The sequence below is a fragment of the Lathamus discolor genome, chromosome 3, assembly GCF_037157495.1.
Source record: "Lathamus discolor isolate bLatDis1 chromosome 3, bLatDis1.hap1, whole genome shotgun sequence".
Taxonomy (NCBI): Eukaryota; Metazoa; Chordata; class Aves; order Psittaciformes; family Psittacidae; genus Lathamus; species Lathamus discolor.
In genome coordinates this window covers 140,783,402-140,796,702 of record NC_088886.1, presented here as the reverse complement: position 1 = coordinate 140,796,702, position 13,301 = coordinate 140,783,402, and the positions used below count along the sequence as shown (strand labels likewise).

General features: G+C 47.9%; 1 protein-coding gene across 6 annotated transcripts in view; it reads right to left on the bottom strand.

Annotated features, from left to right (window-relative positions):
• Positions 1-9,341: 9,341 nt before the first annotated feature.
• The window catches only part of ADD3 (adducin 3), a 103,960-nt gene continuing 100,000 nt past the window's right edge, over positions 9,342-13,301 (bottom strand). For 5 of the 6 annotated variants that reach the window (XM_065672211.1, XM_065672209.1, XM_065672210.1 and 2 more), the window contains 2 exons: positions 12,446-12,541; positions 9,342-11,746 (listed from right to left, as the gene is read on the bottom strand). In XM_065672211.1, the coding sequence (XP_065528283.1) occupies positions 11,448-11,746; positions 12,446-12,541 (395 nt within the window). In that variant the 3' untranslated portion in view covers positions 9,342-11,447. The remainder of the gene's footprint in view (positions 11,747-12,445; positions 12,542-13,301) is intronic. The other variant, XM_065672212.1, reaches the window with a different exon arrangement.

The window sequence follows — 13,301 nt, the reverse complement described above, 5'->3', positions numbered from 1 at the left end:
GGGTGCGTCAGATGGGAAAGCACAAAGCCAGCAGGGAAACGGGGTTTATTTATAAACCTCTGGGGACGGCCATGAACAATGGGCTGGGCGGTTCAATCCCACCCTGACATGGAAAAGGAGCCTGGCGCAGCGGGGCAGGGGAGCCCTGGCTGGGTGAAGGGCCGCACGGGGCATGTCTCCCCCGTGGGGCGGGAGGGAGCACCCATGAGCAGGCAGGTTTGGGGGTAGAGCCCTGCTCCCATGCAGTGCCAGCCCTGAGCACGCTTCAGGGCAGGGGGTGCAGCAGCAGCTGCATCCTGCTCACTGGGAGCTGTTCGTAGCTGACTGCACGCCCTCCCCTCTGACGGTGTTTCTCTTGCACGCAGGCAGCGTACAGGTGAGCCGTGGTGGGTGCAAGTCACAGCCCCAAGGTGCTTCCCAAGCTCGGGAAACCGGAGGCAGCAGCCGCAAATGGTACGTACACACATGTACCTGTGCTCCTGGAGAAGCCTGCCTGGCTGTTGGATCATATGCTGGCCATAGGCTGACATGGGAGAGCGCTTCCTGCGTGCCAGACCTTCTTTGTTCTCCTCATGGCAACATGCCCCTGTTAATCTGAGTTTCCCAGATATTAAGCTATTTGTGGGCTACGGAAACCTGGGCACCGGGGCAGGCAGAGCAGCCTTTGCAGTTCATCTGCCGGTGGAGGAGCTTGTTCCTGACCCCTGGGTCTAAAGAATTTGCCCTTCTAAAACCTGGCTAAACCCAGGCTCATTCTGGCTGCCTCCTGCCTGTGTCCTGAAGCAGCTCAGGAAGGAGCAGTGTGCCCAGTGCTACGGCTTCAGAGTCCACATCAGCCAAGAGGGGATGGTGACGGGAGCTGGCACAGCGGCTCCTGTGCCAGCACTGCTCCAGGGATCCTGCTGCAGCCTGGGGTGCCCATGGCCTCACCATGCTGTCCGGTCAGCACGGTGCTCAGATGGCAATTGCATGGCCTTCCTTGACAGCTCTATGGCAGAGCTCAGGCTTCTGTTCCAAGTTACTGGGTTAGGGTAAGAACCACTTTTCCTTTCTTGAAACCTGCCAGAGCCAGGACCATGCCACAGGGATAATTCACAGCTTCTCCTTCAAGCACCCACAAAGGTATGGACAGGCTCCTAGAGAGGAGCATCCATTCCCTGCCCAGCCGAGCAGGAGGAGGGCTCGCGGCCACCTCCCACAGCACGCCCTCATTTCGTTAGGAACAAACCTCAACGCACTGAAGATGCTCAGGATCACAGGTGATGGTTTAAACAGAAGAGCACGTCATGATCTTGCTGCTAACACATTGACCCGTGGGGACTGCGTGAGCCTGTGTCCTCTGCAGGCCTGGTGCACCTTTGCGTTGCCTGTGTACCATGTATAGGCATTGCTTAAACACCTTCCACTTGGTGTCTAGGGCTCTGTCAGGACAGGTACTGCTTTACCTGCAGTGCAGACAGCATTCATACAGATGCCGAGGGACCATGGCTCCGAGTTTCCCTTCTCAGAGTAGACATTTACTCAGTGCCCAGTAAATCAGTGGCATTGCCAGCCCTGATTGCATGTAAAAGAGAGCAGGGGCTGGATTTCGAGGCAGCAGCGCTCCCCTGCTCCGGGGGGCAGCTCCTGGGCTGCACCAGCACTAAGGCCGGGTGCTGATCTTGCAGAGGCTTAGCGCAAAGCGTGTCCCTTGCCAAAACCTGCCCCCAAAAGGCAGTGCGAAATGAGCCTCAGCGAGCTGTGCCATGCACATGTGGGGTTCAGGGGGGCTGAAGGTGCCCTCTGGGAGCCCGGTCCCTCCAGGGCGGCTGTTGACCTGTACATGTACACTGCTTTCAAGCCTAAAATGCCCAAGGTAAGGAAATCATCCAATCACAGGATGGTTTGGGTTGGAAGGGACCTTAAAGCTCACCCAGTTCCAACCCCTGCCACGGGCAGGGACATCTTATATGAGACCAGGTCACTCCAAGCCCCGTCCAGCCGGGCGATCATCATGAACCTTTCCCCTTGCCCCCCCCGCCCTGTTTGCACAAAGCTCATTTAGATGAGGGGCCAGGACTCTGTTATTCCTTGGAGTGTTCATAAAAGGCTCAGCAGCCCCCAGCGAGGGGCTGGCACCACGGGCACCTCAACAGCCCAACAAGCACAAGGGTGCTGGCAGGATGGTCCTGTAGCACTTGACAAAGAGCCTCTGTCCTCACCCTGGGAGAACATCTGGGGCTTCTCTAGTGCCTTAAAGCAACCGAGACACAGGAATCAAACCCAATGGAGTAAGTCAGCCCAAAAACAGATCCAGAGAGGGACTCTTCATCACGGACTGTAGCAATAGGTTAAGCAGTGATGGGTTCAAACTTACACAGGGGAAGTTTAGATTGGATATAAGGAAGAAGTTCTTTACTGTGAGGGTGGTGAGGCACTGGAATGGGTTGCCCAGGGAGGTTGTGAATGCTCCATCCCTGGCAGTGTTCAAGGCCAGGCTGGACAGAGCCTTGGGTGAGATGGGTTAGTGTGAGGTGTCCCTGCCCATGGCAGGGGGGTTGGAACTGGATGATTTTAAGGTGCTTTCCAACCCAAACCATTCGGTGATTCTATGATAACATCTGCTTATAACAAAATCACTCCAATACCCAAACACTCTCCCATTACACAGACAGTGGCAGAGCAAAATGTGCCAATGTTCCTCTTCCAAGTCATCTGTGAAGTTGGCCCCATTAAACCCAGGAAGGACCAGCTGCTCCAGCTGAATGATCCCAGGTAGGTGATGTGCCAGCCAGGAAATCAGTTCTTAAATGGATGAACTTATTATATGTAAGCACTGTTGAATAAATCTGAATAAACTCTGATTATTTATACAGCATATTCCTAATGCTGGTTGAATATTGACTCCTGCCAACTTTAAAGTAGAACTGAAGCCAGGCAGGGTCAGTTATTTAATGTCTCTGTAGATATAATTAGCGTGTATAATATGTATATACCAATATACATAATATATGTAATTATAGGTATTGGTGTTTGGGTTGTCTAGGCAGATGGGAAGAGTAAGAGCTGAAAACACTCTGCTACTGCCCACTAGAGAGGGAAGGATGCTTAAAGTCACTGGAATAAGGAACTGGTGGGTGATATTTGGGGAAGGGGGTTACTGACCTGTGTTCCCTTTCTGCTGAGTGGACTTGACCAACAACTTCTCCATCTTGTTCATCCACGTGAAGAAGAATGAGGTTGGAAGTGTCCAACATCCAAGGGCAAAGCCCTGTATATAAACCACAGCTACTGCAGTGTATTCACAACAGCTCCTGTAGGTTGCTTTTGGCACCCTGTAACTTGGGATACGATGAGGTTCTGGTCCTCTGGAGCATCTCCAGCTGCCCACTGCAGCACATGCCCAGGTACACCCCATCTGCACCCCACAGCACCCAGCCAATAGGGGCTGGGCTGTGTGTGTCCTCCCTGCGAGCTCCCTGCACCGGCAGGCACAGCTTGGGGCTGGGTTCGTACAGGTTTGATGGGGTTTGCAAGTCTGCAGCACCTCTGTTCCTCAGCTGTGGGACAGAGGGGAAAGGAAGGGGGTGATGTCCCGATAGCTGCTTCCCTGCACCGTGGCCACTGGGATTTCAAGTGTCCCCAAGCCTTAGGGGCAGCTTGTGCTGGGTCAGGTCCCTGCATCGCCATTAGCACTCAGAGACCCTGAAGGGCTGTGTTCATGAAGGTCAATTAACTGCCCCCAACACCTTGGATGCAGGTCAGCCACCCACGGTGACCCCCCCTTTGCCATCCCCGCAGGGGCATGGAAGAGAGGGAAAGGGCTCAGGTGCCAGGATGCTCACCGGACACTGATCCCTGCAAGGGGATCAAGCCGGCTGCCATGCTGCTGGGTTTGGGGGCTGCTTTCCCTCTGCAGCTCAGGAGTCATTTAGCTCCTGATGCATCAAGCTGAGGCCTGAACACTTGCTCTTCTGCAGCCCTCCATAGCACCCAAACATGCTCAGAGCGTTGAGTAAAACCAGGCCATTGAGCCAAGTGCCTCGGTTCAGGCGATGTTCGCACTTTCTGTACCTTTGGGAGCAGAGGGATGAGCGCTGTGCCTGGGGAGGAGGGCAGAGAGCAGCCGACATGCCAAAGGTCACAACCAGCACGGGGCTGGGAGCAGGAGGTTCCTGCTCAGAGCCCTGCCCAGAACAGCACCACTGCCCAGAGCATTTCAGTTATCCCCTGCAGAGCTGGGCTGCTCAGCATCCCATAGCCCAGGAGACAAGCTTTGGGTTTGCAGATAACATTTGCACATGAAAACATTGCAAAAGCTACTTCCATTGACAAGCAAGTCCTACCAAGGTACTGCTGCAGATGCAAAAGGAAAGGCACCTGGAAACCACGGCACTGAAGCAGGCAAGACAGAAAGGTGCAGGATCCTTTGGCACTGGTGGGTTCTGCTTGTCTCTTCCTGGAGAAACAGGGAGCCCTGGGAAGGGCCATCAGCAGCCCCTCACTCCTCTGGGCAGTGGAGGTGAGGGGCTGGGCAGCTGTGGCAGCTGGGGTGAAACATCTCAAACCAGTCACTCCTCCCACCCATCTGGCATCCCACCTGGGACTGACAGGAAACGCTGCCTCCACAGGTGGGGAGACAAGGACACAAAGCCAGGAGGGGACATCCCCTTCCCTGTGTGCTGGTGTCAGCAGCTACAGCAAACATTTCCAGGCGAGATGCTCATCCCGACACTCTGCTTCCCCTGCTCCCAAAGCCCTCCAAAACGTGCGTGGTCCACCTCTGGGTGATGCATCTTCACAGGCTGTGACAGTGACCCTGTGCTCTGACCCTGTATGAAATAAAGCCAGGGGCCCTGCCAGGATAATGCTGCCTGATTCCCTGTTCATCCCACAGCACCAGGTCTGTGGCACGGCGCAGCTTGGTTTGGAGGCGAAAGCTGAGGACCTGTGTGGTAGGGATGCACTAACGTCACCCCTAAGCATAAGATCCTCGAGGGGGAAAGGTCAGCATCTGTTTCATGTGAGCTCAAGCATTTGGTTTTCTCTCCCCAGTGCAAACGTTGACCAGGGATAGGAAGGAGAAACTGGGAAAGTCAGGCAAGAGAGACTGCAAAGGAAGCTCTGTGAAACACATGCTCCGGCTGCTTCCAGCTGTTGGTTTTCCTCTGTGTGCTTCATTTACAGGCAGATCCCCAGTAAGAAGCACTGATAAACGCTTACACTTTATAGAAGTCAATGTCTTTTCCTCTCTTGGAGACAATTTAGAGCATCTGTCCCTTTGACCACTGTATATGGGAGACAAAATAGTATATAATAATATATCTCTATATTAAAAATAGCATTTATCTATCTCCATTCTTTCCCTTTTCTCCCCTTTCTCTGATTTTCCATGCACAGCAGTTACAGCACAAGCAGCTGACTCTCTCCCTTCTCAAGTCTGACCAATAGAGAAAACCAGCCATAACAGACGAGAATGGAGCTCCAACTTGCCCGTACCCCACTTCCCACAAAGGTGAAGGGAGGACACTTGGAGGATGCATGAAACCAGGGTGAGCGCACAGTGATGCTTCCTGAGACCCTGCCCTCAGCCTCCAGCGCACAGTTCAGAGACGGGGACCGAGATGGCTTTGTCAGAATTTGCCTGCTGAAGGGCAAGAAGACACAGGTGGGTTGGCAGTGGCAAAGCGCGCCATTCCCTCGCCATTCCCTTGTAAAGAGCTATGGGCAGTCAGCACAGCCTCCAGAACTGGTGTGGTTCCTCCACGGCAACGCGATTCCTGGTGTTTTAAAACGACTTCCTTCACTGCAGATCTTCCCGGAGATGTGCCTTCCATGCCTTCGGGTTCTCCATTCCAACGTGCCTGGGACAAACAGCTGCAACCCGCACGGCAGCTGGGGCAGGCGGTGCAAAACAGGCACCTTCTCATTTATGGCTTTGCTCTGACCGTGCTGGGTGAACCCGCGCAGGGCCGGGCTGGGCAGGGAGCGCGCCTGCACCCGCTGGGTTTTCACGGGTTTGGTTTCAGCACAAAGGGCTGGCGGTGCCCATCGTGTGCGGTGTTGGCTCACCCCACCAGCTGCCGTGGGACAGCTCCGCCCCTGGCAGTGCTCAAGGCCGGGTTGGACGGGGCTTGGAGCAACCTGGTCCAGTGGAAGGCGTCCCTGCCCGCGGCAGGGGCTGGAGCTGGATGAGCTTTACGGCCCCTTCCAACCCATCCCAGTCTGGGATTCTGTGGTTCAGATACCGCTCACCTGAGGAGGAGCTCAGCGAGGCTCTGCCCCAGCCCCGGACACCCGAAGCTCTGTGGCCTCTGAGCCCTGTCCCGCTGCACACCTTCCACGGGGTCTCCCATCACTTCTGCCCCAACCATCCAGAAACGCCGAGAGCCCTCTCAGCCGGTGGGTGAGGTTGCTAGGGAGGAAATACTGAACATGAGGGCATTCTGCTCTGTGGAGAGCGTTTACAGGTGCAAAACCCCTTCGAAACATCCTTCGCTAGCTGGGAAAGCACGGGAGGACCGAGGGGAGCAGAGGTCTCGCCTGCTCCGTTGCGGTTTTGAAATGAACCAGTACTGAAAGCGAGCCCAGCAGCCAGATGTCTGCTCTCATCCCGCTGCGCTGGAACTGGAATAAAGCCCGCAGAATCTCCACCGAACCACTTCTTTGAGAGCTCTTTGTTAATGGCTTTCCGGCTGCAGGGAGCGAAGGCAGCAAACGCGAGAGTTTGATGCCATCTAAAGGCCGCCTGAGGTTTCACCGTTCAAGGGCTGCGTTTGGGACTCTAACCCAGGATTTCACAGGGCACTCTTTGCTCTCCAGCTCTCATCTTCAGGCTTCGCTTTGTTTGCTCACAAGTTGATCAGACTTGACTGAAACTGTCCATGCTGTGTTCTGCTCCGAGTGCAAACTGCTTGGGTGCGCCTGCAGGTCCTGCTGGCACAGGTAACACGTAAAGCTTCCAAAGAATGGGCCTGCAGGAAAAGACAAGTTTCTCCACACTAAATTCTGCCAATCTTCTCTCTTAGAAACCTGAATTGCTGCTGGCTTTGCAGCTGGGATTGTGGCAAAGAGCTGAGAAGCCTTAATGTTAGGGATGGGCTTTCTACTATTGCTCCAAGAGTCTGTGCAAGTTTGGCCAATCTGCAAGTCTCTAAATGTAGGAGTTTACACAGGCTCTGCAACAGCTAAATCCCCCCAGACACCCTCCTGGCCATCCTCACCAAGCTGCTTGTGCCACATAAGCCACTCAGGTGGCAGTGCCAACAGAGCGGCAGCACGCACAGCACCAGGCAACTTCTCATTAGTGCTTTTCTATGAGCCCTCCACCTTATTTAACATCCTGGATACCCAAAAGAACAAACATGGACCCATACATCAAGCCTGTGGGAGGGGGGATGCATTTCCCCACCAGTGTGCAGGAAAGGGGAGGAACATCGTCAGTGCTCGTGCCAAAAGTTCCCATCACATCTACATGCCCAGCGTGGCTCCTTCTCCCTGCCCTTGGCCAGTTAGCAGTATGTTGTTTTGAGAGGTTTCCACAGGGTGGAACAGTGAAAACTCAATGGCTTTGCAAACGGGACATCCAGAGAACAGAAAATCCTCAACTCCTACAAGAATTTATCCTACATGCTCAGCACTTTACAATAACTCAGCTGGTGAGGCAGGAAAACACTCATCCAAATGGCCTATTACAGCCTTCACCATGACATTATCACACCTCCTTGTGAAAGAGGCCCGATACTTTAGATCAGGCTACAGTATCTAAAGTCCACCTCCTTGGGCAATTTTTGCAGATCAGGCCCAATCTGGTGTGCCATGTAACACTCATCTCCAGGACAGGTTTTCACGGTCTGTAAGAGAAGTCAACAGGTGACCACCCAGCTCACAATGCAGATTTTAGCATGGCCATACATAGACAAAAGTGGACTAGAAAGATACACAACCTTACAAACCCTTTGTCTTCCTTTATAAAGCTCTTAGATGGCAGCTTGCACGTAATTCCCCATAGCATACCCTGCTGCTTCTCTGCATTGCTGTTTCTTGGGTTAAACATCCTGATGGTACTAATTATTTCCTATCATGTCAATGATCTGTTCTGAAGCGTGTCTTTCCAAGTGCTCCTACATCCCAAGATTTAAGCCTTAATATATGTTATGCCTGTTATGAACATCTACTTCATTTCCATGCGCTGGCTTGCAGTCTCATATCCTTCATGTAACACCTGGTGGTGTTCAAGGCCAGGTTGGATGAAGCCTTGTGTGGGATGGTTTAGTGTGAGGTGTCCCTGTCCATGGCAGGGGGGTTGGAACTTGATGATCTTGAGGTCCTTTCCAACCCAAACCATTCTATGATTCTATAACACTGTGAGAGTCAGCTCTAAGCAAAAGTGAAGGGTCTGTTGTGGTTTGTGGACTCTTGGGAAGAGAGAGAGTTCAAAGAGGAAAACTACAGATGCACTTGGTGCAACACAGCGTTAGCTCCTCTGTTTTGATAGTGTCTACTTCATGTTAGTGCAGCACGAAGCAGAGTGCAGATGCTCCTGGAGACAAACAATAGTAAGACATAGTTTGAATCTTGGTTAAGGTTTATTTAAGATGCTGAATCAAAATGAATGTCTCACACGGGGACTGAGCTCATGAAACCGCCACAGGCTCGGGGGGCTGGAGTTTTACTGTCTTGCCAACGGGCACAAAAAGGCTGATTTGTGGAAGGACAATGAAAATAAATATGTGTTGAATTCCTTACAGACATTTTGCACAGTTGATGCAGCTATACAAACACAACACTGCAGCCTCTGCAGCCTCCGAGACTCCAAGGTATACCATATGCTGGCAGGGCACAACACAGATGTCTTCAAGCAACTTTGCATTAGAAATCTTCCTGACAGAAAAAACCTTTGTTTTCATTAACAAAGTGAAAAAATGGTGATTTCTGCAAGCAATTTCCCTGCTCTGTACTGACAGCACTTAAACCATCCCAGTGCTGTGTCTTGGGTTGTCACACGTAAACCCATGCTGCAGAGTGAGACCAAGCACTCTGTGTGCTTGGCAGTGTGCTGTGGGAGAGGAAAGCCTGCAGCACACACTCAGCTGGGGTTCGGGTTCAACCCCACTGCCTGACAGCACGGGGCTGTTTTACCACGGGCCTGTCCTCTTTCATCTCCAGGAGCTGTGACAGAGAAAACAACCACTCTCCAGTATGATCACACTGGTTTCTTGCACAGCTTTCAGAACGAGCACAAGAAAGAAACCACCTTCAGGACAAACTCTCGAGGAGTCATGTGCATAATCAAAGCATCTTTTAAGCAAGCGAGCGATGTGGGAGCGCTGCAGGAACAAAAGGCCGCTCTACACAACCCATCTATTTAAAATACTGTTTATTTGTGATTTAACATTAATTAGCATTACATCTATGAGCAATTTCCGATAACATTTATATATTTTCCACAGGACACAAGAGTTGGCTGGCTCATTCTTTATGCCAAAGCAAGGAAATAGAGGCATTAGCAAAAGGTGCAAATAGTTCACGGGTTGCATTTTAAAAAATATTTATGCACATTGCATTCATTTAAGATATATTCTTAAAAAAGTTATGAAAAGCGTCGTTCACAGGTTACTGTTTCTACACCTGGTGTAATACAACACGAGTAATGTAGAACGTAAAAAGAAACAAAACCCAAAAGTTAAGCAACTGAAAGTTTCCACTATGATTAAAACCACTGATTCCAGTATTTAGTGATAGCTAGAAAATTGTTTCCAGGATCCATTCCAACATTGCGTTATCACACTTACACGGTCAAAGCTAACCAGCCCCCAAACATGCTATAATCAACATTTGTGCATGCCAAACCACTCTCCAGCCATATTTAACAATTATATATGGTATAATATTTCAACCGGCAGTTTGGGAATCACATGGATCTTTAAAATGTACTTCCTATTGCGATGGCTGATTTACAGACGATTCGACACAGCGAAGAAAACCCTATGTTAATTTCTATGTTTAGTTTGTATTTACAATACAGTAAAAGTACTAAAATGACAACATCAGTAAAAATGAGTAAGTGGCAGTACCACCCTTACCCATGGCACTAGGCTCTGGTTTGCTCTGGGTTCACCCAAAGGACGACACGGATTCATGAGACCCTTTTACAATTCAAATGAAAGCGAAGAAGAAACCCAAAGTGTTGCACTCCGCATGAATCCATACAAATGATTTCAAACATCTAATATGGAAACGTCACTTTGCTGATTTAATAAAAATATCCCACAATCCATAGCATATATTTAAAAAAAATAATCACCAAACTTTTACTTTCTTTTGTCTCTTCCTATTTGCTTACTATTTCACTTTCCCTTTTAACAGTTTTGTTTCCTTCATTTGGTTATGTTAAGAGATTATTTTTCTTCATTCATTAGCAATACCATGAGAGAAAAATAAAACAACCCACAAGTAATTTTTAAACGTGAATCCAGTTCAGTTTTATATGCTTTTATTTTCTGATTCCTAAATCCCTGGATTCCTGAATTATATTTAAGTATACTCTAACCCAAGCATTCTTAAATACACTCTACTATTAAATGCTTGGTTCACATGCTTATAATACCTTTATACTGAGTGGTATACAAACATTTGAACATATAAAATCTTCTTTTTGTTTTGCCAGTTAAACTAAATTATCAATGTTAAGTGTATAAAACCCCCCTTCTCGAAAAATAAGGGTGTCCCGGCCCCCCCCCCAACTGATAGAATAAAAAAGAAGTCTTCAAAAATTATATTTCACTAAAATGAAATATTTGGCAAAAAAGTTATTGAAGAATGGAATTCTTTAGACATTTTGTATAATTCCAAATAAACTTTCTCTTACACAGTTTTTTCCCTAATATTATGTGCCAGTGTATAATAGTTCTATACGATCTAATCTTAAAAAAGATTTTAAGGTGTGCTGTTAATATGCACCCGCTCAAACAGGGGTACAGAAACCAAATATATGGTCAAAATCACAATACGAAAATGTATGAGCTGGTTACCAAATGAGACAGCAGTTTTGGAAAGTCCTATGATCACTCAACAGCAGCTTTAACAAAGACTTTAGCTGTACTGATCATTTTAAGGTCTGCAAAATACTCCAAACAGAACTTGCTGCCGCATACTGTGATGGTATTTGATCTTGCTATGATGGGAATTGAGCACCTGCCAGTGTAGTTCTACATGAAACTAATGAATGTTTCCAATCCTCATAGCAACTTTGGACACAGTTAAGCGAGAGATGAACTAACTTTCAATTAGCATGAAAGGGTTTCTTTGTTTTTTGTTTGTTTAGTTGGTTTTCTTAAAGCAAAACCTCTTCCAGTTCCTTTTTGTTTAGGTTAAAAGTCCAGTTACTGCACACCCCTAACACTACGCTGTTAATGGTCAACTTAAACATTTAAAATGTGCAATGTCTCCTCGCAACGGAACTGCACTTACGCTTCTACTTTCTCCTTCTTTTTGCTCTTTTTCAGGAAAGAAGGAGTGCGGAATTTCTTCTTCTTCTTTGATGGGGATTTGGAAGGCGACCCTTCAGGGGACAGGGCCTCTTCTATCTTTTCAGAGCTTTTAATCGTGATCTCCACGCTCTCCACAGTACTAGTGGTTAGCTGACTGACCCTCTTGGTGAGATCTTCTTCCACGTCATGTGCGTCTTCTTTGCCATTCACCACCACAATCGGCAGCTCCACAGATATTAGGTTAGCATTCTGGGTGTAGAGATCTTCATGGTTTTCTGAAGGAATAGACAATTTTGCAATTATTTCTGTACACTATCATGCAGAAAAACCCAGTATTGAAACAAAGTCTGTGAGTCTGGACTGCGATCCAAGGAATGAAACCCAAAGTGCTTAGAAGTGTTTTTTTCCCATTTATCGACACTTGTATGCAGATAATATTTTGAAAGTGTCATTAAAGGAAAACAGGAAGAAAAAACTAATCTTATCTCTGGCAGGTGTATGTACAGCTCAAGCTATATATACAAATACAGTCTGCATATACAGCATATACATGTAGTCTCAAGCACATTCAGAATTCCACTTCTCTGCAAGAGACTACTTTATGAAAATGCAGCCATTCCATACAGGTGTTCTTGGATAACCAGGCTTTCAAGATGCCTTCTTAGACTTTGCTGGAAAAGCCTTAGGCAAAAAATCCTTATCTTAACACTTGCAGTAAAATAAAAATAGAATCGATTCCCTCCACCTTATTAGTATCTAAGTTGAAACTTAGACCTGTGTTGGTTTCTGTTTGCCAGAACTAAGCATCAGAAAAGTACTGGGAAACAGTTTTCTGGACAGAGTCCCACCCAGACTTGATAGAAGTGGGCTCTTTTTAGCTCAATTGACCTCATGCCAGTGTAAGAATGAAGCAGAAGAGTGGATGACTCAGGTTATCAGAGCCATTGGCATTGTACAGAAATTGCATGGAATACCTTCTAATTTTTCTGGGACATTTTGCGGGGACTGAGTTTGTGACTGAATTTGTGACACAGATGAACCGTCATCTGAGAATAAGTCCTGTTCAGCATCTGCAGGACAAGATTTGAATTAGTAGCCATGCAAAGTAAAAATCAAGCAAGAATGTCAGTGCTAGTGCTACAGGATTTACAGCTCTGCTAGCATTGTGTTGTTCATGCTGACAACATCAAGAAGTTACAGTACACACTTTAAACTCCACAGAATTACAGATTTACGCATTTATCTGCTAACAACCATTATATGTTAGTTCTTTAATAGAAAACATTAAAAAGATTGGCAGGGTTGCATTGCAAGTAGCATCTGTTTTATCTGTTAAGTCACACAGTTTGCTGTTACAGTAAGTTATTACGCTATGCCCTGAATATGATATATAGTAACATCGTTTTATTACACAATATTAGTGGAGAAGAAAGTATAGTAAATGTTATTGTTTAATAAATATAAATATATATATATGAAAATCAACCCTGAATTAGTAATTCCCTGTGCAACAGTAGTATTGGAAGATGTAAAAAGTGAAAGTAAATGAGTCTTGCACATTGGGAGAATAGAATTAAAACTAAAGAAGCCAAGACCAAACATCTCAGTAAGCTTTTGCTCAGCTGGGCACAGACCTGAGCTACTTGATCTAACTTTGATAGCAACTTTGAGGAGGAAGTTGGACTAAGATGACTTCCATGGGCTCTTCCAGCCTAAGTTATTCTATGATTCTGACAAAAGATATTTGCTGGAAGACTCACACAGCCAGTCATTCACAGTCTAGGAGGTTCCTCGAGTGCATTGATGATAATTTCTTAATGCAAATGGTGG